This window comes from Orcinus orca, chromosome 18, assembly GCF_937001465.1.
Source record: "Orcinus orca chromosome 18, mOrcOrc1.1, whole genome shotgun sequence".
Lineage (NCBI taxonomy): Eukaryota > Metazoa > Chordata > Mammalia > Artiodactyla > Delphinidae > Orcinus > Orcinus orca.
Window position 1 is genome coordinate 63,053,282 of NC_064576.1, and position 27,047 is coordinate 63,080,328.

Sequence of the window (27,047 nt, forward strand, 5' to 3'; positions counted from 1 at the left end):
TTAAATATAAAAAGTAACATAGTATTGGAAATTTCTCTCTTAAAGACGTGAATGGGCTTTCCTGTTCTTCTCCCCAATTAGCTCAATTAGTATCCACAGATAACGCTTTTTGCTGGAATAGACAAAGTTCAACATTGAGTCTGTCCATGAAAAATTAATCAATAGTCAATCTAAGAAAGAAATGGAGAATTTTATTTGAGCCAACTTGAGGATTATAACCCAGGGGACAGTCTTTCAGAAAGCTCTGAGGATTGTTCCTCCCAAAGCACAATTACATACGTTTTCAAGACAAAGGTTATATTGTACGTCAAAGTAACATACTGACAGTTTACACAGTCCAGCAAGGTGAGTAGTGGGTCATCGTGACCCCTTACAGGATTAAGAAAGAAACGTTATCCCCTGAGGAGTTACCTTGCTGACAAGAGAAAACTGCTGTTGGGGGGGGGTTGTTGTTTTGTGTTTTTTCGTGAGCAGGCATTTCTGTGTCTTCTAAGGGGATCTAGCTAATGTATAATGCACATGCACAATGCACACTAAAAAGGGGTAGTAGTGGTAGAAACCGACAGAGAGAAAATTTTGTTTAAAAAAGATTCTTGTCCTGTCTTAAAAATAATTTTATTTCATCAAACCTCTTTTTTTTAATCTCTTTTTCTTTAAAGCTGTAAGTGCTGAAAAACCTTATTCGTGTAAGTAAACAAATGGAATTGGAAGTTTTGTTAAAAGTGACCCTCAATTCTTGCCTAGTTGTATGTCAAGAATTACACAGTAATCTATCTCTAAAATTGGTTTCTAATCATCCATTAGAATCTCTTGAAATTCTGTTATAAGCAAAACCCTGCAAACCATCTGACTTTCAAAAGGATTTGTCATCCCATCAAGATTCATTCAGTCTCTCAGTAACTATACATAGTTTCAAGTTCCCTGTGTTGGTTGGTTTGGAAACGTTTCCACCCTGGGGCAGTGCTAAGATTTGAGATGTCTAAGAGGTATCAAATACAGTATTTATGGAAGCCGAGTACCTGGCAATATCCTCTCCACTTGAGAATAGGCTGGATTTAGTGTCTCAGAGTGACTAGAACATGGAAACGTAAAATTAGGAACTTAGAGCAGAGACCCCGGCAGACACTGCCTTAGCCAAGAGATCAAGGTTAACAACAGCAGTAATGTCGTGAGGAGATGGCACATCCCTGACAGGATGTATTGGGAAGAGCACTTCACGTCTGTGGTGTTCAAACACTCACGCTCAGTCCCATCATGAGAAAAACATCAGACAATCCCCAAATGAGGGACATCTTACCAAACATCTAACCAGTACGCCTCAAAAATGTCAGGGTTCTGAAAAATAAGGGAAGATGGAGAGACTCAGAGACCAGAGGAGACTAAGGATGACCAAATGTTTTGAGTATAAATAATGGCGGATGGGAGCGGGGGTAGTGAAAGCTATGACAGTTTTTGTATGTTAAGATTTTTTTTAAATGTTTAACTCTTTAAAAGACATACATAGTCCACATTTCAGCAGAACTTTATTAATGATCCTACTGTAGTCTCACAACTATTTCCCCCTTTTGTTTATTTGAGCATTGTTCCCTGTCCCAGGACAGGCTTATGCTGTTCCCACACTTGCCCCTGTGGGATCCCCTGCGAAGAGCCAGTTGCTTTAGTAAAATAGTCTCCCTTCACTAAAGTATCACAGCATGAAATGACAGGCCTCGGCACATGTGTGTCATGGTAACCCAGACGTGTTGGGGTCCTGCCCGCCATTAGTTCCACAACACTGGTTTCTGCTACTTGCTGTATGGACTTCTCACCTTTGGCCCCATTCCTTTCTCATATACAGGACCACCAACTTCTGACCAGTTCTGTAGCCCACCCCACTCCTCCCATGGCTGATCCTCCGACCTGGGCTCTTTTGTGCATCCTGTGAGGGGCTGTATTTAAGGACAGCTGGTAGTTGGTGATCACTGAAGATGATTGATCACTACCCAGAAATAGGCCTTACTGAAAAATCACACGCATTATTATGTTATAATTAAATATATTTAGGTCCTCAAACCTTTAAGAGATATAAAAAGAGCTACATAGAAATAAGCATAAATCATAACAATGGAAATAATAACATTAAGGGCTGCCGTGATGGTCTAAGGTCAGCATCCCTATGAGGTAAGCATTGTTATCCTCATTTTGTAGTTGAGGAAATTCGGGCTCAAAGGGGTTAATTTCTCACAGTCACACAAGCAATAGGTGGTAGCATTCAATTTCCGTTCTGACCGCAAAGCCCAAACCTCATACCCATTCTGCTGTGCCTTCTCCTCTGAATTCAAAAACTCATAAGAGTTCTAGATTTTTTATACCTTATACTAACCAGGAATAATTTTAAATATTCAGTTTCCCTCTCTTCACTCTGTTTCTAAAGGAAAATACACATCCTGTGAGTTAAGTATTATCCAAATATCAATTCCTCATGTTAAACGTCTCCTCAGTGTGACTAAGGAACATTTCCTTGGGTGTTATCCATCAGACACTCCTTGCCAGCCAGCTCGCTGTCTCAGTTCTGATACCCAGTCAGAGTTGTCATCTTCCTCAAAGTCCCTGTGAAAAAACAATCTGGATATCAAGCCTCCATTTAAGGAGTACAGTTAATATTTGTCGATGGGTTCAAAGCAGTACACCACCGTAACAATACCGACATTTTTGAAAACTAAGCTCCATAAGGCAACCGAACAGAGGAACAAAAATGGTTAGCCTTCCAAAGGATCACTCCTTTCAATGTTTCTACAACTTTTTCAATATAAAAATCTGGTATATTAAAAAATAAGTCCAAGCTAAATGATTATAAACACATGGCTCAGTCAGGAATTCTGTGATAATACCATGCCAGACAAAAGATCAAGATATAAGTATTTATTAATGATGTAAAGTAACATAACCAGATCCTGCTAAACCAGAAATGATTAAAGTACAATTTTTTTTTTTTTTTTTGCGGTACGCGGGCCTCTCACTGTTGTGGCCTCTCCCGTTGCGGGGCACAGGCTCTGGACACGCAGGCTCAGTGGCCATGGCTCACGGGCCCAGCCGCTCCGCGGCACATGGGATCTTCCCAGACCGGGGCACGAACCTGTGTCCCCTGCATCGGCAGGCGGACTCTCAACCACTGCGCCACCAGGGAAGCCCTAAAGTACAGTTTAAATGACATGCACGCACACGCTATCTGGGTATATCACTTACGTATCCTCCTCATCCAGTCCAGGTTCAAGTCTCTCTGGATCCAAAATGACAGAATCATGACTTCCATCAACATCATCTGATGCTTCTGTTTCCTGATACAGGGGGCCTTTCAAGAACGCTTCTGCACCTTCAGAGGAATATTAACAGAAATTATGCCAAGTTAAGCAGTTTGTACTTATTTCATTCATGTTGCACTAAATTCCTCCAAAGGCTTGTGGGCTAACTGAGGGCAATGCCATGCTCTGTATTTTTCTGTAGTGTCTCCCTGCATTACTCAGCATGATTCTGGCATAAAACAGGCCCAGTAAGCACCAGTATGGGTATTAAATTTTTAAACAGCACTTTCTTCAAAACTCAGAAAATTATAATTAAAACCCTCAAATATATGAACCCATATTTAAAGCATTAAAAGTTGTCTTTGGACAGCTAGGTAACAGTTCATTTTTTCTCCTTTGAGCTCTCCCCTCCCCCTAAGTTTTCCCAATGGAGGGGAATAAAATTAGGGAATTAAGACCAAATGCATGCTTTTAAATTTTTTTCCAGATAGTAACTACTTTCAGATTTTTGCTTACAAAACGATAACCTAACATGAAAATGTGGGTTCAATCTTTATAAAAATCCTTTCACAATAGAGCTATGATATATATATATATATATTTATGATATATTTTTAAAATAGTGACTTTCCTGAAATGACAACATCTTCATCAATGGACCAGAAAAAAAATCCAGGATCTATAATTGCTAAAACAAAAGTCATAATCATTAACCTTCCTTAACACCTGCCTCCCAATGCACCCACCTCTCCTAAGGACACATAACTGTCTGCACACAGCTCTATCAGACACGTGGTACATAGCTCTACAATGCTCTGCCTGTGTGTTGGTCTCCCAAATAACCAACTCTTTCAAGGAAGGAATTATGTTTTATTCTTTTTTTTAAATCTTAACCTAGTACATGTTAGGCACTCAATAAATACCGATCAAATCAACAAATACACTAAATCTGCTACAATACATACAGTCAAGGCTTGCCACACCATGGCATAATTTATCTCTCCTTGGCATAATTTATCTCAGATCTTAAACCAAGCAAGATGGCTTTAGTAATTGAATTATCAAAATTAAACACACGTGCACTCACACATACACACCCTTATTTCAGTCCTTTGGCCCAGATTCCTAAGGATAGTATCTTAAAAATGTTGTATAATTTTAGTGAAAATGTCTGTAGAAACGATAAAAAAAGTCAAATCCTAATTGTTCATTTTTTTGTGTGTGTTCTACTCAATATAACAGAATCCAAGTACAGAGCCAAAGAAACCTTGAAGTTCCTCAGCGTTTACTAGGATAAAGTCTGAGCTACAGAGTCCCTAAAGCAGGGGTGTATTTGCACGGTAAAAATGGGCCACACTTCAAAGTGATCACATGATTATTAAAAAATAAGCAAACAAATGGGTAAACAGAAGGAATGAAGCTCTATGGGAAATTTTAATTATGGCTTCAGACTGGCTAGAAAAGATTCAAGAAAACCTAAAACTACAATGCTATTAAATATTTCATAACTTTAAGATCAAAGGGTTTCTGGGAGGAGGGAACAGGGAGTTATTATCTAATGGATACAGTTTCCATTTTGGAAGATGGAATGTGGTGATGACTGCACAATGTGAATGTACTTAATGCTCCTGAACTGTACACTTAAAAATGGCTAAAATGATAAGTTTTATGTTATGTATATTTTACCACAATTTTTTCAAAACATCAAAGGGTTTCCACAGTTATGTAACAGACATGAATCACCTGGTCTATATATTGTGTATGTTTGAAATGCCAAGCTGAGGTCAGCATGCTTAAGAATGTTCAACAAGGTCTCAGGAGTCTCTTTGAGCCACTGCTTACGGGTATTATTTTCACTGTACTTTATTACAGAACCACCTAGTTGGGAAAAGATAAAAAATTAGTCCCAAATAAAAAAGATTTTCAGCATATATCTTCAGATCATATTTCAAGCAAAGCTAATTATATTTAACTCTCTACCCAGATCTATTTCACTTGCCTGTATGAGCAGCGCTCTGATGTGTGATAACCAAATATCCTTCACAGAGTGACATTAAAAAAAAAAAGAAAAAACTCTGGCTCATTAAACACCTACTAGACAACGTTCCATAATAAAATAATAGAATTCAATCTACTAACCTCTAACATCCTCTGCCGTTAAACTGGAGGTGAGTAAGGATGCATTTTCCAACGCTGTAAGAGCTGTACTGGATACATTTTTCTCCCACTGTCGCCTGAGAGGACCTGGTGAACTGGCTTTTAAAGTGTAAAGAAGAACTGCTGAGCTTATTCTTTTATTTATTCATCTATATGCACACAAGTATCTCTCTAAAAGAAAAGTATTTCCTTTCTCTTTCAAACTCAGATCTAAAAACACTCTTTCAAGTCTAAGTAGTAAAGGGAATGAAAAAGAAATCCAGATGAAAAGGTAAAGCTAATCATTAAAGTGAATTTTAAAAATGCTATGTATAGGGGCTTCCCTGGTGGCTCCATGGTTAGGAATCCGCCTGCCAGTGCAGGGGACACGGGTTCGAGCCCTGGTCCAGGAAGATCCAACATGCCACGGAGCGGCTAGGCCCGTGAGCCACAGCTACTGAGCCTGTGCTCTAGAGCACATGAGCCACAACTACTGAGCCCGCGTGCCTAGAGCCCGTGCTCTGCAACAGGAGAGGCCACAACAATGAGAAGCCCGCGCACCACAATGAAGAGTGGCCCCCGCTTGCCACAACTAGAGAAAGCCCGCATGCAGCAACCAAGACCCAACGCAGCCAAAAATAAATAAATAAATTTATTTATTTTTTAAATGCTATGTATATACTCACACATTACACAATGTACAAGAATTAAAGGCCCAAGAGGACTAAGGTAGACACTGTGTGCCAGGTTTTTTATGGTGGAGAGCACAACAAATACTATTTTTTCTGAAGCCTCTTATTAATAAACATGATTTTCTCTTTTTTTATAGGTAAATAAATTATTCCTGTAACACTACTGGATAAGCAAACACAAATCTGCCTATCTACTTGCTTATGAAGCCTACGACCTAGTAAGGTGGAAACTGGTATTCCTTGTATATTCCCCAGTTCTCCACTTATACAATGATTAGAATTTGAATAACTTACCTATCTCTTCTCTGTTTACTCTCCTCAGTGCACTTTCAACCGAATTTTTATTAATGCTTTCTAAGTCAGTGTGGCTACACTTTCCACCTGGTTCTTCCCTTTGCTTTAAAAGAAATTAAAAATAAAGATTAAGTAATGCTTGAATTGCTGCAAAAAAAGGTAAACAAGTAGGCAAGGACAGCTATTTTAACTTTAAATGTAGATGGATTAAACATCAATAACCACAGAACCCCATCCATGTAAATTAAGTCATATAATCATATATATGTGTATATTAAAAACCATATATATGAACAGACATATGTATAAATATATGTATATTAATAGTCATACACCTTAATAGCCATTAATATCAGTCACTGCAAATGTGAAAAGGATATATAAAAATGACAGAGATATTTGAGAGGTCTTTATAGAGGAAATGAGCAATGAAAAATTTCTGGGCTTTTCATGCTGGAAATATCAAAATGAAATATTTTATAAAGTTACCATACAGACGGTCCTCGAATTACGATGGTTCGACTTACGATTTTTCGACTTAATGATGGTGTGAAAGTGATACACATTCAGCAGAAACTGTATTTCAAATTTTGAATGTTGCTCTTTTTCCCGGGCTAGTGATATGCCGTATGATACCCTCTCGTGAGGCTATGTAGTGGCAGAGAGCCAAAGCTACCACTTAGCCACGTGATCACAAGAGTAAACAGCCGATACACTTACAACTATTCTGTACGCAGGCAACCACTGATTTTCACTTTGAATTCAGTATTGAATACACTATATGAGATAGTCAACACTTTATTATAAAATAAGCTCTGTGTTAGATGATTTTGCCCAACTGGAGGCTAATGGAAATGTTCTGAGCACATGTAAGGTGGTCTGGGCTAAGCTAGGATGTTTGGTAGGTTAGGTGCATTAAATGCATTTTCAAATGGGGGGATGGGATTTCTATGTCTTGACTGTGGTGCTGGATATATGACTGTATAAAATTACCAAAATTCATCAAACTGCATGCTAAAAATGAGTAAATCTTACTACATATAAATTAGGCCTCAATAAAGCTGGAAATAAACAGATATTACTATGCAAAGAAAAAAGTACAGGGGCAGAATATATTCCATTTGTAGTAACATAATGGGGAATGGTGTTATTTATTTACAACCTAAGGTTCATTCAAAAAATTTACAAGTTTAATTGCTAGTACATTCCATAAACAGAATCATTTGTTGTTACTACAGCTTTTCCTTTGGGAGTTAAAAGGTTGATTAAAATGATGAAGAAAGAGAAAAATTATCAATAGGACACCAGTTACTGGGTTGGGTGTGGCAAAACTGGGAAGTGGATTTGCTGTTACTATTTATGACTTAACAGTGCTATCATGTAAAAGGGCACAGCTGCCTGCAGCCAAATGAGACAAACAGGACCTTGAATTCCAGGCTGAAAAATGTCCACTCAATTTGTGGGCTTAATGGGGAGGCACTAAAAGTTTTTGAACAGAAAAATGTCAAGATCAAAATAGTGATCTACATATTATTTAGCCATAAAAAGGAAGGAAATTCTGATACAGGCTATACCATGGATGAACCTTGAAAATATTAAGCTAAGCAGAAGAAGCCAGACACAAAGGGACAAATATTGTGTGATTCCACTTACTTGAAATATCTAGAATAGGCAAATTCATAGACAGAAAGCAGAATAGAGGTTACCAGGGGCTGAGGTGGAAGGGAGGGTGGGGAGGAATGGGTAGTTATTGTTTAAGGGTTTCTGTTTGGGGTGATGAAAAATTACATTATGAATGTAATTAATGCCATTAAATTCTTACAATTCAGCTTAAAAATTGCTGAAGTGATAAATTGTATGTTCCATATATATATATATATATAGTACCACACACACAAATCCAACCAAGAGCCAGGCTAAAACAAGACTTTCATGCCTATAAGCAGGGCTAAGTTCGCTCACATCTTGTCATCCATAATTAGAAATGAAAAAATAAATGTGTAAGGCCAACTGGCCCGAGGCAGGGGAACACAATCAGATTCACAGGTTGCATCAGACCGAAATTCTCCGGACCACCCAGTTCCAGAACCTGCCCTGGAGACATTCCGGACCACCCAGTTCCAGGAACTGACCTGGGGACTTTGAACCCAGCCCAGCCTTCCCGCCTTTCGAGGGGCGGGACTAACGGTCCCCCAGGATACCCGAAAAGACCACCAAATAAGGAATACCCTGCGCCCTCCCAGATTCACCACACCCCTTTCCCTTCTTCCCCTATAAAATCTTGCCCAACCCTCGCCCAGGTGCGACTTCTCTGGCCCCCTTTCTCTCGGACCAGTGAACCTCGCCCGGGAGCGCTCCCTAATAAAGCTCACTTGAAGCTTTCCTCTGTTTCGCGGTGCCGTTTGTTAAGATCCGACCTTACAAAATGCTGATCTAAAGTGGCTCAGCTGGCAGTACAAAGAACAGCCGCCAGTTACTTCACAGGCCCAAAGATGAAAAACTCCTGAACCCAGGGACCAGGCAACAGTCTTCCAAATATCTCCCAGCACCTAAAGATGCCAGGTACCCGGTAGACAATTTTAGACATTTAACTTTAAAGCACTTACCACTGTGCTTGCTTCATTTTCCAAAGCTATCCTGATTCTGCTGGGGTCTGCTCAAAGAGAAAAGAGAAGGTAGAGAGAAAACACATAAAGGCTTCTAATATGATGTGCACAAAGCTTGAGTGACAAAGACAAATGAAGTTTTTAAAGTCAAAGAACCAAAGCACTAGCCCATACAGTGATATCAAGCTTTAATTGCCTAATAATACACCTCAGCTGTTAAAGAGATTATTTCTGCTGATTTATTCTAATGTTAACATCTGCAAGTTAAGACATCTCTATTCACTTATGCCAACCCATTTAGGCACCAGAAGGTAAGACGCTCTGTATACTGGGAAGGTCATTATCACCTTTAACATAAGCTTGCTACCCAGTCTGCTTTTCCTGACAGCTATTACAGTAGGTGGAATAGGTATCCCTCTCAAGAAATCAGCTACTTATTCCCTGATGAGGGCCCAGCAGCAGTCACGGAGGCAGGATGGCTCCTGCCTCATTTTCGGCTGCCAGAGCCTGGGGTCCGTGTTCCTCATTCATTCAGCATTTTAAACAATTGCTACTGAGCATCTGTGATGACGGCACTGAGGATACAACAGTGAGCAAATGAGACACGGTCCCTGCCCTCACACAGCTTTCATTGTTCTGGTCTCACTGGCTACAGACTAGATGGAGATACCACCAGACACGTGCTCTCCATCTGGTGGCTCCTCCGCACTGGCTTACTCCTCTTTTTTTTAGAAATTGTAAAACTACACTTTCCTATCTTGAAACTACACTGTCTTGAAACTGTTCTTAGACTGCTTTTGTTGTTGCTGCTCAGCATTTTAAAACGAATTTCCCACTACCCTGGGATGTGAACAGAAGCTACGAAACAGTACATAAAATAAAATCAACACTAAAACTGCTGAAGCAAAGGTAACTGACTACCTCTTAAGTAATGGAAAAAAATGCTGAATTGTAAGACTGAAGGGTTTATACCACTAAAAGGGTTTACATTTCTTACAAAAGTAACATTTAAAATTTAACTTCAAGAAAACAGTATAGTTTAGAAATGTTTCTTTTGAAACTAACATGACATTGTAAATCAACTATACTTCAATAAAAAAGAAATTTAAAAAAATAGAAATGTTTCTTTTGTAGTATATAACACTAAGATAACAGGCACTAAATAACGGAGGTTTTACAACATCTCCGTACAGTGGATGACCTACACGTCTTAATTCTCTCTTATCCTGGTCATTGTTGGATTTCTTCAGATGAAAGATGTGTCATTGATGACAAATGAAAAGCAACAAAAAGAGCTTTGAAAAAGTTGAGATGACAACTTCCAAAGAGACAATAAATTACACTTGAAATTTGCTCAGGATTGACTACAGATGTATGGAAATTTTGTGCACCTATTATGTGGACAGTTCCAACTTTTAAAAAGACTCCATTTAAAAAATTTTGTTTATAAGATGGTCCTTAGGGATACAACTTCCTATATTATATTTTCATGGTTAGATTCCTAGGTAAGACCACAGAATCCTTCTACCTGATCCATAACAAACTAGAGTAAATATGGTTCTAAAAATGAAACAGAGAACAATCTTTACATCTCTAAAATCTCCAAACTATGTTCTTTTTGATTCCTGGAAAACTAAATGTATAAGATTCGGTATAGAATTATGCCTGAAGGAATAAGAAGCAAATTTTGATTTGAGGAGTATCTGGAAATCATCTCTAATAACTTGAAAATTGTATTTTTCCTTTTTGTTATACTGTATTTTAAAAGAACACAAAAAATAAGCTTTTCAAAATTCTTACCCTTTTTTCTTGGTGTACTAGGCATAGATTTTTTGGTTTCTTCTAATACCTGTTCACCATATTCTGTGATGATCTGAAAGTTTAAAGCAGAGAATTTAAAGATGTGAAAGATGCTTTTCTTTAGATACTGCCATAACATCATTTAATTATCAAGGTTCTTCCCCACAGCAATAAAGTTGAAAAGTAGAAATGCCATTTAAAAGATCCATGTAGGGATTTCCCTGGTGGTCCAGTGGTTAAGACTCCGTGCTTCCACTGCAGGGGGCAAGGGTTCGATCCCTGGTCAGGGAACTAAGATCCCACATGCCTCAAGGCACAGCCAGAAAAATAAATAAATAATAAATAATAAATAAATAAAAGATCCACGTAATTTAAACAAACAGACATTTATATACGTCCAAAAAGATCTGGAAGGATAATGCAAACAATATCCATCATTATATTTGGGGAATAGCACCGTGGAAAGAAGAGGAGGGAAAGGACGTTTCAACTTTTTACTTTTTTTATATACGTCTGCATTATTTGAATTTTTACAGGCATGTATAACATGTAATTGTGTTTAGAAGATAACAAACACTGGGAAAACTGTTCACAGTCAATCTCACATGTACCATACCTCTGGGGGTAAGCACTTCTGGATGAGCCGAGCTAAAGAGCCTCTGGAGAGAAGAGTTGTAGCTGAAGGGCGATATGAGGGATTCTTTTTAAACATCTGCTTGATCAGATGCTGAAGCTCATAGGAATAATGGGATGGCAGTGGGCTCATGGACCCCTGACAAATTTTGAGGATAAGACTTTTCCAACTATTTGCCTGAAACTGAAAAGCAAAACTGAACTGTAAAAGCAGATAGAAGGAAAGAGAACAGAAATAAGTAAATACCAGCTGAACTGAATTTATATGAATTATTTTAATTTTAGAAATTCTTCTCCCTAGAGGTGTTTTTAAGGTGCTGTTCTCTAATCTTTTTTTTTTACTAATCACACTTTTTTCTTTGTATTTCAAAAAAATTATTTTATTGAAGTACAGTTGATTTACACTGTGTTAATTTCTGCTGTATAACAAAATGATTCAGTTATACATCTATATACATTCTTTTTCATATTCTTTTCCATTATGGTTTAATTACAGGATATTGAATATAGTTCCCTGTGCTATACAGTAGGACCTTGTTGTTTATCCAAACAGTTTGCATCTGCTAGTCCCAAACTCCCACCCCACCTTCCAACCGGTACTATTCTAAAAATCTTATGGTTGTTCAGGAGAAAGGTAAACATAAATAGTAAAAGATGTTCCCATCTGGAGGAAGTCTTACCATCAGTGCCTGTTTTGGGTACTTTATTACTCAAATCAACGTTTTCACAGATACACATTTTTAATATATTTTAAAAATCAAAGTAATACATACATATGGCTTTTTAAAAAGTCAGATGATATTAAGGCTTATAATAAATGTAATGTTTCTTTGCTTCTCTCCTCCTCAAAAATCCCCAGGCCTGGGCTTCCCTGGTGGCGCAGTGGTTGAGAGTCTGCCTGCCAATGCAGGGGACACGGGTTCGAGCCCTGGTCTGGGAAGATCCCACATGCCGCGGAGCAACTAGGCCCGTGAGCCACAACTACTGAGCCTGCGCGTCTGGAGCTTGTGCTCCACAACAAGAGAGGCCGCGACAGTGAGAGGCCCATGCACCGCGATGAAGAGTGGCCCCCGCTCATCGCAACTAGAGAAAGCCCACGCACAGAAACGAAGACCCAACACAGCCAAAAATAAATAAAATTTAAAAAATAAAAAAAAAATTAAAAATCCCCAGGCCTGCTCCCTGACAAAATGCACTTTAGACTTTTCCTATTTTAAACTCCTGCTGCAAAATCCTTTTTACCTTCCATGTCATCAAAGTAGTTATCACCGTTTGACAAGTAATAGAGTGGGATATAAAATGTCATACCAGAATAACATTTGAAGTTTTCATTGTATAATAAACATACTGCGGGGGATTCCCTGGTGGCGCAGTGGTTAAGAATCCACCTGCCAATGCAGGGGACACGGGTTCGAGCCCTGGTCCTGGAAGATCCCACATGCCGCGGAGCAACTAGGCCGGTGCACCACAACTACTGAGCCTGTGCTCTAGAGCCCACAAGCCACAACTACGGAAGCCCGCGTGCCTACAGCCCGTGCTCTGCAACGGGAGAAGCCACCGCAATGAGAAGCCCACGCACCGCAATGAAGAGTAGCCCCTGCTCGCCGCAACTAGAGAAGGCCCGCGCGCAGCAATGAGGACCCAATGCAGCCAAAAATAAATAAATAAATAAATTTATAAAAAATAAAAAAATAAACACACTGCAATTAACATTAGGTGCCAGCCTCAGCAATACTTAATATAAGAACATGATGGCATTCTGCCTTGGAGGTACATTACCCTATTAATACATACAAGTGAAGATATGAAAAAGGAAAAGTCAACATGTAATAAAGGAAAAAAACATATAACAAAGGAAAAATTCAGGTAATGAAAAATAAGACTGAATTTGCTTTGCCTCAGGCTTTTTTACTTATACCAGATGTAGTTTATTGATATAATCAATAGGATTATGAAACTTCCCCTATAAAAACCAGAATTTAAATTTACATTAAGAGGTTTGATAATCAAACAACAGTGAAGCTATGTTAATATATTGTCATGGAAAAATTATCCATGACATTTGTTAAAAATGATAAGGCAGATTTTATTCAGGACCATTGTAACAGATATAGGCTCCACTGCGATAGAATTTTGCAGAGGGTTAGAGAGATTGGGCTTAAAGGCAAACACAGCATGGGCAAGTGGGAATTTGTATCTAATGAACAAGGTAGATATCACCGGATGGAAAATTACTAACAGGAAACATCCAGGCAAAAGGGGGACTCTGGCAGAAACTAACACACCATTGCAAAGCAACTACACTCCAACAAAGATGTAAAAAAAAAAAAAAAAAAGAATAGCACTCCACACACACACACACACAAAAAGGGGGGGACTCTGTCTAAACCAATCTAACAGGATTCTTGCTGAAGGCAGACCAGAGGGGTCAGACGTCAGCTGGGGAATTGTGGAGGATGAGGAACCTGATCAGGTATCAAGGGCAATCTGACATTGAGGGTGGAGGGTTCTTGCTCAACTTACCAGGGTTCTTGATAAAACTGGACTTTGCAAGGGAATGCACACATGGGTCTAGGAGAAGGTTCAGAAGCCAGATGAAAATTTGGCTAAACAAAGAATTTTTTTCAACTTGAGCCATTTTTAAAACAATTACTCATTTACTATTTTTTTTTTTTTTTTTTTTTTTGCGGTACACGGGCCTCTCACTGTTGTGGCCTCTCCCGTTGCGGAGCACAGGCTCCGGACACGCAGGCCCAGTGGCCATGGCTCACGGGCCCAGCCGCTCCGCGGCACGTGGGATCTTCCCGGACGAGGGCACGAACCCGTGTCCCCTGCATCGGCAGGCGGACACTCATCCACTGCGCCACCTGGGAAGCCCACTCATTTACTATTAATTACTGTTTGCTAAAAACACCACAAACCAAAGATCATGTATGTACACTTGAAAATATGAAGCTAAAGGGGTGAGGCAAGCTAAGACCTAAATTTTTATCCATATGTCTGAACTGAAAATGTTGTTTATTTGATACTCCCTTAAAACAACTTGCAATATTATTTTTTTGAAAAAGTTAAAAGGTTGCTTTGATTATAAACACACAAATATACACAGTTCTAGAGAAGCAGACTATAGTTAAAATTTACACTGAAGTGAGACATGTTTGCCATATATCTACCAGATGTCTGAATTGGGGCACACTTCTTGACTTCTCAAAGTGTCTCCATCTGCAATTAGGGGTAATAATCTTATTCCCAAATGCCTCAGGCTTTCTAACCATTATATTGAATTTCAGCGTTTCCTAAAGGTTTGAGAACTACTTTTGCCTTTTTATTATTATTTTTTGCAGTACGTGGGCCTCTCACTATTGAGGCCTCTCCCCTTGTGGAGCACAGGGTCCGGACGCGCAGGCTCAGCGGCCATGGCTCACGGGCCCAGCCACTCTGCGGCATGTGGGATCTTCCCAGACCGGGGAACGAACCCGCGTCCCCTGCGTCGGCAGGTGGACTCTCAACCACTGCGCCACCAGGGAAGCCCTACTTTTGCCTTTTTAAAGCAGACAACAGAGCAGACAGTGCCAAATATAAATATTCAGGGCACTGTACTCCTTACTACTTATTCTTGCTAGAAAAAATAAGAACATGTATATGAATGTTTATGAAAAGGACAAAATTAGGGAAATAAAGAATATAATCCTAATTAAGATACTGAAATTTAAAAAATAATTTTATTTGTACACAACAGTGGTTCTCCACTTGGGCTACACATTACAATCACCTATTTTAAAACCACTAACGTCTCAGGAACTAACACAGTGTTGTAGTCAATTATATTTCAAAAACAAACAAACTCATAGAAAAAGAGATCAGATTTGTAGTTACCAGAGGCGGGGGGTGGGGGAAAGAGGAATTGGATGAAGGTGGTCAAAAGGTACAAACTTCCAGTTGTAAGATAAATAAATGCTAGGGATGTAATGTACAACACAGTGAACATGATGAACACTGCTGTAGGTTCCATGTGAAAGCTGTTAGGAGAGTACACCCTAAGAGTTCTCATCTCAAAGAAGAAGTAGTTTTTCTTTTTCTTTTGTTTTGTATCCATATGAGATGATGGCTGCTCACTAAACTTATTATGATAATCATTTCACGGTGCACCTAAGTCAAATCACCACACTGTACCCCTTAAATGTATACACTGCTATATGCCAATTATATCTCTGTAAAACTGGAAAGAAAAAAAAATTTTTTTAATGCCCCCAAATGAATACAAATTCAATGTAAAAGCAAAAACAAAATACACTAATGTCTAGGATACCCGAGATTTTAATTCAATTAGTCTGGCCTGGGCCTAGGTCAGCATTTTTTCAAGTTTCTCACATTGTTCTAATTATGCAGCTGGTATTATAAGCCACTTATATACAAGGAAGCTGACCTCTCAGTAATAGTGCACACCTTGTGGAGAAAAGGGAACCCTCTTGCACTGTTGGTGGGAATGTAAATTGATACAGCCACTATGGAGAACAGTATGGAGGTTCCTTAAAAAACTACAAATAGAACTACCATACGACCCAGCAATCCCACTACTGGGCATATACCCTGAGAAAACCATAATTCAAAAAGAGTCATGTACCACAATGTTCACTGCAGCTCCATTTACAATAGCCAGGACATGGAAGCAACCTAAGTGTCCATCAACAGATGAATGGATAAAGAAAATGTGGCACATATATACAATGGAATATTACTCAGCCATAAAAAGAAACGAAATTGAGTTATTTGTAGTGAGGTGGATGGACTTAGAGTCTGTCATACAAAGTGAAGTAAGTCAGAAAGAGAAAAACAAATACCATATGCTAACACATATATATGGAATCTTAAAAAAAAAATGGTCATGAAGAACCTAGGGGCAAGACAGGAATAAAGACACAGACCTACTAGAGAATGGACTTGAGGACACGGGGAGGGGGAAGGGTAAGCTGGGATGAAGTGAGAGAGTGGCATGGACATATATACACTACCAAACGTAAAATAGATAGCTAGTGGGAAGCAGCCGCATAGCACAGGGAGATCAGCTCGGTGCTTCGTGACCACCCAGAGGGGTGGGATAGGGAGAGTGGGAGGGAGGGAGACACAAGAGGGAAGAGATATGGGGACATAGGTATATGTATAACTGACTCACTTTGTTATAAAGCAGAAACTAACACACCATTGTAAAGCAATTATACTCCAATAAAGATGTTTAAAAAAAAAAAGTGCAAACCTTCCATTTGAGTTACTTTCATCTAGTGGTGAAGAAGGAAAGAAGGATGTTCTTAATTACGCACTCTCATGAGCTCTACATGTTCTCAAGCACCTCTGTGAAAATGCTTGCTAGAGCCAAGTTCAAATCTGTGCCCAAAGAACAGAATTTATTACTATGCAAAGCTAACACTTAATAGGGATCAGCACTAATTATTAATTCTGTGCAATAAACAACTGCAAACAAGCAGGGCAAGTGAGTTAACTTCTTTTTATGTTAAATTATTTTTAAAATATCTTTAAAAAATATATAATATAGAGCAAAGTCTATTTTCTCATGATATTTCAGTTAGAGAAGAAACTGGAAGAAGTGAAATCTAACTGATAACAAGGAAAGTACAAACATGGTGCAGCCACTCTGGAAAACAGTTGGGCAGTTCTGCAAAAAGCCAAACATGCAGTTACCATGTGACCCAGCGATTCCATTCCTCTGTGTATACCCCAAAAATTGAAAACAGGGATTCTAATAGATACTTGTACACCCATGTTCACAGCAGCATTATTCACAATAACCAAAAGGTGGAAACAACCCAAATGTCCAGCAACAGATGAATGGATAAACAAAATGTGGTATAAACATAGAATGGAATATTATTAAGTCATAAAAAAGGAATGAAATTCAGACATATGCTACAACATGGATGAACGTTGAAAACATTATGCTATGTGAAATAAGCCACACACAAAAGGAAAAATATGGTATAATTTTACTTATACAAAATAACTAGAATATGCAAATTCACAAAGATAGAAAGGGAGGGAGGGAGGGAAGCAGGGAGGGAGGGAAGGAAGGAGGGAGGCAAGCTAAATATAGTACTATAAATACTAAATCATGGAAATTTCCTATTAGTATATACTACAAAAGTAGCTCAAAGCAAAGATGACAGCAACTGGAAACATGAAAATCTTATAATGAACTCATCCTAAGGAAGCAAACCACCAAATGAAATCTGGCAATTACTTAGGACTTAGCCCGATACAACCAGAGGCTGCCTTTCCCATTTTGCACGCCATACTTACTGGATGCTTAAGGGTACAGAGTTCATAGAGAATGCATCCCAAGGACCAGATGTCACTGGAAGCATAAAGAAGCAATGTAACGATGAGTGGGTTATGAGTTATCATATGAAAATATGTATACGTTGTAATACAAAAAATAAAAAATTACTCTACCTTTAATAAGAACAGACATTGCAGGTACTTCTTAGCTATTGAAATAAAATATACAGCAATTCTGGTCTAACACTTAGATACTTACTAACAGTAATGTTCACAATAAAACTGACTGCTCCCCAGCCCCTGCCCCTCCAAACCTGGGTTGTTCGGGTATCAGTTCAGTAGCATCAATACTTGGTGCAAGAGGAATATCCATGGACTCAGATTATCAGAGTTGGCAGAAGGGCTTTAGAAGTCATCCAGTGCAGCTTCACCCAGACTGCCTGTACCACACCTGGCCGTTGGTCACACATCCTGATGGACAGCTCTCTGTGCCCCCAGTGGCTGGCTCTAAGGGACAGCCTTCTTATTCTTCCACAAAAGAGCTCTTCAAAGCTCAGCAAAGGGTTCTATAGTTTGCCCTATACGCCCACCCTTCTTCAAACTAAGCACCTCCACTTTCCTCCAGAGTTCTCACCACCTAGTTGTCATCCCCCAGACTTTTTCTAGATGATATTCTTTTCATTTTAACTAAGGTTTTTTTTTTTATCAACTATTTCCCCCAACTTTTAATTTTCTAAAGTTTGAAACCTACAGGGAAGTTGTAAATGCCCACATGCTCCTTCCTAGGTTTCTCAGCCATTAGCATTTGCCACGTTTGCCTGCTTTTCCGCTCTTGCTTCTAGATCTGAACCTCTTGAGAGAAAGGCTGCAGACATCAAACACTTCACCCCTAAACACATCAACATGTATCTCCTATGAGCAAGGACACTCTCCCTCATGAACACAACACCATTATCACATCCAGGAAATTTAACCTTAATTCAATACTATTATCTAATATTTTGTCCAAACTCAGATTTCCCCAGTTGTCCCAGGAAGTCCCTTCATAGCTGTTTTGTCTCCAATTCAGTCAGTTTTACTCTTAAAGGAGTCTATTTATTATGGATTATCATATCCTTTTCAGAAAACAACTTGGCAGATGGTAACAAGAACCTGTGGGTGTTTCTCTTTCTAGGAATTCGTGCCAAGAATGTGATAGACAACAATGACATATTTATGCACAAAAGGCATGTTAATCACAGCACTGTTTAGGATACTGAAAATTGGAAATATATCATAAGGCCAATAACAGAGGAATGTGAAATAAATTTTGGAAGACCCATGTATTAAAATATTATGCAACCATTAACAATAATTATGCAGAGTTTTAATATGGGATAAAGTGAATATGATATAAAGTGAAGAAAGCAGGATACTAAATTGTATATAGAGTATATAAACAAAGTTTAGGAGAAAAAGAGAATGGATGGGGGAAAAAACCCAAAATGTTATCAGTAGTTGTGTAAAAGTGGGTGATCACCATCTCCTTTCTTGTATATCTCTACATTTCCAATCCTTCCCCTGCCCACCCACTCCATCAATGGGCACATATTACTTATATTCAGAAAAAAATTATGCTTTAAATCATAAGGACTTCATACTGTCTTCTGATAATCAACCTATCAGTCAAGTGCTTATTATCTAGTCCTGTAAATGTCAACTCAATGACATAATCCAGTGGTTCCCAAATTTTGCCGCACATGGGACTCACTTAGTGATCCTGGAAAATTACTGATGCCTGCTGCCCACCCCCAGACATTTGGATTTAACCGATATGGCTACAACCTGCGCTTTGGGATTCTTAAAGTCGGGAGCAGCAAAGTTTGCGAAGCAGTAATATAATGCATACTGTTCCCAGAAATGACTAACCTTTCTTTCAGCATTTACATGTAGCTCCTCTCAGCTCTGATTAAAACAGTGGGAAAATTATGACTTTCATCTAGAGGCCTAGGAATTTAAATTCTACACTGCTTTCACATATACATTTTTAAAAACCAAACTTCACCTGTAGGCTACAATGCCTGTACCAAACTGTCAGCCCTGCACCAACTACATACATCACTTACCTTTTATTGTTATAAGGCATGTTTTCCCAAATTTCTGGGGGCACATAATAAGGTGTTCCCACATACGTACAAGCAAATGCCATGGGACTAAAACCAGAAAGAGGCACAGAACGATTACAGAGCGTTTCTCAATGATGATGCTTCGACTACTGTCACTACTACAGAAGAGACATACATACCTGGAGAGAAGACGGGCGGATCCAAAATCACCCAATTTTACTTTTCCCTTTTGGGTGAGGAAGATATTCTGCATTGAAAAAGAAGAGCTCAGATTACATCTACCCTCATTCAAATATAAGGCAGAGATATATGTGGAACCTAGAAAAATGGTACAGATGAACCGGTTTGCAGGGCAGAAATAGAGACACAGATGTAGAGAACAAACGTATGGACACCAAGAGGGGAAAGTGGCGGGGTGGGGGTGGGGGTGGGATGAATTGGGAGATTGGGATTGACATGTATACACTGATATGTATAAAACAGATAACAAATAAGAACCTGCTGTATAAAAAATAAATAAATAAACAAACAAACAAATATAAGGCAGAGAGCGCCGGCAGAAGCTGTCTTTCAAAGGCTGCTGATGATGGAGGTCAAGGGTAGAAATGCTGACAGCCGAGTCCTCGAATGGAACATAAAAAGACAAGATACCCTCTGGACAGCTGCACTTCCCTGCTTGGGAATTCAGGATGACTGATTAGAAATCTAACAGGCAAGCTTCAGATTGTATCGGCAGACCCTGCTCAACTGACCGGAGAACCTGTGTCCCGGTAACTCCAGGTGGCAGGCCCTGGTCTCAACCGTTTTCCATCTGAGAACATGTGGTCTTAGGAAACAGTCACTAAGAGAGCTGGAACATATTACCATACACTACTAAAGAGATTTACTGACCTGTTCTCAAGTAGTACCTTATTTGGCTAGCATAAATATCAATATTACATTGAGAAATATTTCTAAACTAGATAAAAATGCCCCAGAAGGAAAGAGAATAACACAGAAAAAACATGGAATGAAATAGTTCTCGATTTTTTTTTTTTAGGACCAAAATGTTTCCACTTACCTTGGACTTGATATCTCTGTGTAACACACGTTTCTTGTGAATGTGATTTACTCCAAGGCACATTTGTGTAAACCAATTAAGTATCTGTAAGGAAAAAAGCATGCAAATCTGCAAGAATGCAATAACGGGTTCATGGCAACCCCAAATCCCAAAGAATCATCTTCAGGCCCTGGCTGACCTGAGTTTTATATAATATAAGTACAGAACTCCTGAAAATTACATAGTTCAACTAAGAGTCAGTGTTGCCTGGAGAAATTCAGAAAAGCTGTGAACCAATCCCATATGTGTCATCGTCTTATGTATGATCTAAATAGCAATTTATTTATGTACTTTTTTGGCCATGCCACGCGGCTTGTGGGATCTTAGTTCCCCCAGGGATTGAATCCGGGCCCTTGGCAGTGAAAGCGCGGAGTCCGAACCCCTAGACTGCCAGGGAATTCCCAACAATTTATTTTAATAAAAATCCCACTATGGTTTTCTTGTATTTAACCAAATAAAATATTTTTTAAATATACAATAAAAGTAGTTTGCCATTTAGAAATGAATGTGCTATAACTTTTTATAGTGTAATCATTACATCGGATTTTCATTCACTTTTTCAGAATATTCATATGTTAACATTAAAAGATTTCATTATATTACCAACAATCCTTTGAAGCCAGGCTGACATGCTACAATGGAACCCATATTCTTAACAATACAACTTCTAGATGAAAAATATTTATACTAATATACTCTCAAAACATGTTATACCATGTATCAAACTAAGCCCCAGTAAAGCTGTTTATTGAAGTATTTTCCTTAGTCAACTCATTCCAATAATATTTAATACACAACTTTCCATTAAAAAGGCAGTAAGTATTTTAAGAGACTATGCTAAACTGTAGAAGGAAAAAGACTAAGAATAGGTGCTCCTGAAAACCAGAAGTGCAGGCTTCATTCTTCAGATGATCTAGAAATACAAAAGAAATCCATCTGCCTTCTAAAATTTCAATACAAAAAATAAAAATTTTAAATGTCTAGTAGAATGATAAATAATACAATTTTGAAATTCTTCTAAACATGGAAGTGTTATTCCTTGATATTTTATAAACTTATATCTATTTTACTCCCTAAAAACATCTCAGGCAGCCACATCTCACTAAGCAACATCATGGATACAGAAATGAGTCATTTCTAACTAGTGTGTCAGGTAATCACAGACAGCAATGCTTTTATTTTAACACATACAAATTTTATGAGAAAAGTTGCTTCCAAACCTTGAGGGAAACTTATGTAAGTTGGTCTCTTACCATATCTTCAGGAAACAACTTCCCTTTCTGATGTTTAATCTTCTGCATCAGGTCCCCTCCATCACAATACTCCATCACAATATACAGATGTCCTTCAGCTGAAACAAATGTAAGACGCTTTAAGAAAGCCCCAGGGACTTCCCTGGTGGTCCAGTGGTTAAGAATCCTCCTTCCAATGCAGGGGACGGGGGTTTGATCCCTGGTTGGGGAACTAAGATCCCACATGCCGCAGGGCAACTAAGCCTGCGTGCCACAACTAGAGAGAAGCCCACACACCGCGAGGAAGAGCCCACGTGCCGTAATGAAAGATCCTGCATGGCTTAACAAAGATCCCGACAGCCACAACTAAGACCCGACACAGCCAAATAAATTTAAAAAAACAAAAACAAAGCCTCAGTGGCCATGAATCAAATTCAGAAATGCATGTATTGGGGGAAATTCATATTTACCTTCAAATGATTCCTTAAAGGCAACAATATTGGGGTGTTTCATTTTGGCTAACAGAACAGCCTCCTTCCTAGAATTCTGTGTGTCAGAGAAAAACTAGAAGGAAGTTTAAATAAGCGTAAATGTAATACTTCATAATAAAACTGATAGTAAAATGATATTATAGTAGTTTGTAAGGTATTTCAATGCTAGACACAATTTCATAGCACTGTACTCTGACCAATTGAGTTTATCAAACTCCACGAGAAAACATGTGCAGATTTCTCAACTATGGCTATATGCATGCTTAAGCTGACCTCTTATATCTTTACAAGTATAGAATGTAAACTACTCTTATCATCAGCCTAAGTATAACCTGACTTGGAGAGCCAGGATGCCATCAACAATAGTAGCTCCTTAAAGAAAAACTAGGGCTTTCATGTTTTTACTGTCTGCATCACTTTATCAGCCCACTGGTTCAGATGAAAAATATATATACTCGTGTATTACAGCAGCATGGATGGGCAAAGACCATATGCAAAATAAGTTTCCAAAACTGTTTATCCCCTAACTTACTCTATGAGGATAAAATCCTGAATGACTTATAATTAAGAAACTGCAACTGATTATGTACTAGCCCAAGGGGGCTCAGACCAGCAGCATCACCACCGGCTGGGAACTTGTTAAAAATGCAAATTCACAGGCTCACCAGGAACTACACAACCAGAAACTCAGGGGTTAAGGCTCAGCAATCTGGTTTAACAAGCTCTCCAGGTGATTCTGATGCCCACTAAACGAGGTCAAGATTGCAGTGGGAAAAAAATACTCTGAGAATTTTATTAAAATGTATTTTTTTTTTAGTTGATCAAAACATTATTAGGCAGCCTCCATGGTATGGCTTCTTTCACCTGACAACTGTGTTACATCGTGACAAATACAGTTTGACCTTGAACAAGGTTAGAGGCATTGACTGCACGGGGTTGAAATTCCAAGTACAACTCAGAGCTGGCCCTCCATGTATGGAGGAAGCCCTCCATTTCCTCGGTTCTGCACCCACAGATTCAACCAACTTCAGATCGCATGGCACTGTAGTATTTACTATTGAAAAAATCTACGTGGACCCACAGCAGTCAAACCTGTGTTGTTCAAGGGTCAACTGTACAGATAAATCAGCACTTTCCTCATCTTACAGGGAAATAAAACCTATACGCTAATCCACAGAATAGGTTCCCTGATACCAAAGGTCAGCATTTTAGGTCTCAGCTCTTCACTGTATGTTGATGTTCCTTTTTTCATTAATATGGCACCCGAGTTGCATTTGGGCAGCTTCCCTACACCCTTAAGTATGCAAAATTGGAAATTATTACAAATTATTCACATTGAGATAAACAGCAATCACCACCCAAACCTTGATTATTTTTGTTAATTACAATATCCTAAGAACCACCTAAGATATATCAAGACCTTGTAAAGCTAATGAATAAACCCATTAAATCTTTTGCACAAAGGAGCAATTCCATGTTAAATTTCAAGAACTTGTTTTCCTATACAAATTACATGTACACTTTCAACATGAGCTAATTGCTTTAGCAGTGACCTTGGGAAGCCTTATTTCTTTCATGGCAAACATCTGATTACTGCTCTCCTGCTGAACCAAAAGGGCTCTGCCAAAGGAGCCCTCCCCAATCACTCTCAGGACTGTGTAACTGTCCATGCTGGGCACCGCACAGGGGCTCCACTCCCGCAGTCACCACCGGCTCTCCCAACCTAGATTCAAAAACAGAAACAACGGAGAATTACTGCAACGCAGAAACAGAGACACAGACGTAGAGAACAAACATATGGACACCAAGGGGGGAAGGGGGAGGTGGGATGAATTGGGAGATTGGGATTGACATATACTACACTACTATGTATAAAATAAATAACTAATGAGAACATGCTGTATAGCACAGGGAACTCTACTTAGTGCTCTGTGTGACTTAAATGGGAAGAAAATCCAAAAAAAGAGGGGCTATATGTATACATATAGTTGATTCACTTTGCTGTACAGCAGAAACTAACACAACACTGCAAAGCAACTATACCCCAATTAAAAAAAAAAAAAAGATTCGCCCACAAAAAAAACCCCTGAGAATTAAATTTACTTTCAAAAGGCAGAATTAATTCAAAGTAGCTCTAATCACCATGATAGGATGACTTATTCCTTTATTCATTCAACAGGTGGACACAGAGCATGCATGCCAGGTTTTATAATCCTGAACAAATCTCTCAACATTCAGCCCCAGCCATCATGCACACTCCAAAGCAGATGGGACCGCAGGCCTCAACAAATGCAGGGTGGCGAGTCTTACAGGGAGGGTCATGCTGGTCCTCGGCAGAGGTATCCTGGGGAGTTAGGAAGAGGATATTTAGGCTGAAGCCTGAAGGATAAATGGAAGATATCTAGGCAAAGAGGAGGGACATGATGGAGGCAGAGGGAATCGCATAGTTAAGAGCAAAAGAGATTGTTTCAGGTCAAGGACTTGAAAGAGGACTGTAAGGCTAGTAAGGCAGACTGGGCCTTGTCTCAAGGTCACTGTAAGCAAAGTTCAGGTTGCTGGATTTTATCCTGGGGTAATTCACAGGCTGTCTCTGAAGGGTTTTAACCAAGAGAGCAAATTTACAGCTTAGAAAAATTGCTCATGCTGGCTGCAGAGCAAGGGACCAGACAGGGGAAAGGGGAGAAGGGCCGGAGCAGGACTCCTACCACAGAAAAGGCAGGAAAATGATGACACAATGGAATAGGGGGGTGGCAAGGGGGATGAAGACAACGGGAAGGAACATGTAGAAAGAACTGGCAAGATTTTTGGTTACAGATTTATGGGGGACAAGTAGGGAGAAGGGAACAAGGTAGACTCAGGTTTCTGGTGTATATTGGGCAAATACTGATACCTTTCCCTGAGAAAAAGGAAAGGCATGGCGGTTGTGTGCCTGGCGTTTTGGGTTTGATTTTTCTGGCGGTGACAGTGGGGTGGGTGGGGAAAGGCGTGGGGAAGGGAGACATGTGCTCCTTTGGGGACATGCTGAGTTGGAGGCGCCTGGGAGGAAGAAGACATGTTAAGCAGAGTCCTTGAACTTCAGTCTCCCTTTTATATTTCCTGGATGAAGCAGCTCGCTGGATCTCTTAATACATCAGAAAGAATGAATATAAAGTTCCTAACACTTTACCTGGTACATAGGGGGCCCTGAATAAACGGCAGCTATTATTATTATTAAACCTTAGAAAGGTGATGCTTTTTTTTTTCATTACAGAAAAAACACTGGAATGAGTTTGAGTTTCACAAAACTTACTTGTAGTGTTTTATTTTCATAAAAATCACACCACAAAGATTTATGAGGTCCAGAGAGCATGGCGGGTAAAGCAAAAATTACAAACCAAAACCTACAGTTCTAGCGACCATTTGCACTCCTGTTTACCTAGACTCACCAGGAAACTCTAGAATTTCTCCATGTAACCAAATCAGATGCATGGTCTTCAGAAACAATTCTTTTCAAGGACAGTAAGGTCTTCCTGGATATGACGTGAAAGAAAAAAGTTCTTTGACGCTATTCTAACTGACCCCTGGCATGACACGATTTGACAAGAAGACCTAGTTTTCCCATATTTTTATTCTTTTTTACTTCGGGTATTTATTCTGTGAGCGGACAGTAAGTGATAAGCAAGAACAACCACTGACTTTTCTTAGCTGAAAATCACATTTGGTCCTTTCCGTCCACGTTTTCCCCTGTTACTCATTACACACCTAAGCTCATTAAAAAACCTGTATATGCTCTGAATATGACAAAAGCGTCGCTTCGCAGGCCTATTCCGATCAAAGGCTAATAAAGTGATGTGCAAATGTAAATGTAGTATGCAGCTTAGAAAGTGAGCGCGGTGACCGCACCTCGGGGGAGATCCGATCCTCACTCCCGGAAAAGCCGCTCCGCCTCGCATCCCTGCCCGCGTTACCCACGCGACCCCCAGGCCCGGGTCCGCGAGCGCCGGAGCGCTGGTCCCGCTCGCCCCCACCCCGCGTGGGCGCCGGCGGCCCAGTGCCCAGCGCCTACCCGTCCCCGCCCTCGTTCCCGCGGAGGTTGCCTGCCCGGCCGGCCGCCTCACCTGCTTCCCAGAGGTCCTGAGCCGGGCGCGTTTCCGGGGGGCGGGTCGGCGGGTCGTCTCTCGGATTGCCAGCGAAGGAAGCTTCCGGGTCGAGCGGGAGGCGCTAGGGGTAGCCGGGCCTACGAAGGGCGCGTTTTCAAAGTGTTGTTCCACGTCGCTCCAGAACAATGCCAATAATATTGAGGGAAAGTATCCTTCGCGGAACGTAAGTTCTGTCACCAGTTTAAGCCAACAGCCCATGTAGATAAGTTTCATGGGCACAGCACTCAGCTTACCAATTGTGTGAACTT

General features: G+C 39.7%; 1 protein-coding gene across 10 annotated transcripts; it reads right to left on the reverse strand.

The window, feature by feature from the left end:
• Positions 1–169: 169 nt before the first annotated feature.
• NEK3 (NIMA related kinase 3) lies at positions 170–26,888 on the reverse strand. 10 transcript variants are annotated; one of them, XM_049701335.1, is made up of 18 exons: positions 26,706–26,722; positions 26,086–26,169; positions 24,214–24,383; positions 22,640–22,733; positions 22,191–22,288; positions 20,899–20,982; positions 20,018–20,085; positions 19,839–19,925; positions 17,755–17,809; positions 11,426–11,626; positions 10,810–10,882; positions 9,010–9,056; positions 6,404–6,506; positions 5,421–5,537; positions 5,281–5,319; positions 5,025–5,159; positions 3,226–3,352; positions 170–2,589 (listed from the first exon to the last, which is right to left on the reverse strand). In XM_049701335.1, the coding sequence occupies exons 3-18, from the start codon at positions 24,328–24,330 to the stop codon at positions 2,508–2,510; spliced, it is 1,527 nt and encodes a 508-aa protein (XP_049557292.1). In that variant the 5' UTR covers positions 24,331–24,383; positions 26,086–26,169; positions 26,706–26,722; the 3' UTR covers positions 170–2,507. The 10 variants fall into 10 exon arrangements, 9 of the variants coding, with proteins under 9 accessions (XP_049557292.1, XP_049557293.1, XP_049557294.1 ...); XM_049701336.1 differs by lacking the exons at positions 26,086–26,169; positions 26,706–26,722 and adding an exon at positions 26,758–26,888; XM_049701337.1 differs by lacking the exons at positions 26,086–26,169; positions 26,706–26,722 and adding an exon at positions 26,543–26,664.
• Between the last annotated feature and the right edge of the window lie 159 nt (positions 26,889–27,047).

What these genes read in the sequence shown, in the direction of transcription:
- NEK3 (XM_049701336.1), bottom strand. Translation starts at nt 24,330, where the DNA reads ATGGACAGTTACACAGTCCTGAGAGTGATTGGGGAGGGCTCCTTTGGC. An exon ending in AACGGCAGAGGATGTTAGAG is followed by an intron (nt 5,320 to 5,420) that starts GTTAGTAGATTG and finishes CACTCTGTGAAG; the next exon opens with GATATTTGGTTATCACACAT. An exon ending in GGACTGGATGAGGAGGATAC is followed by an intron (nt 2,590 to 3,225) that starts GTAAGTGATATA and finishes GTTTTTTCACAG; the next exon opens with GGACTTTGAGGAAGATGACA.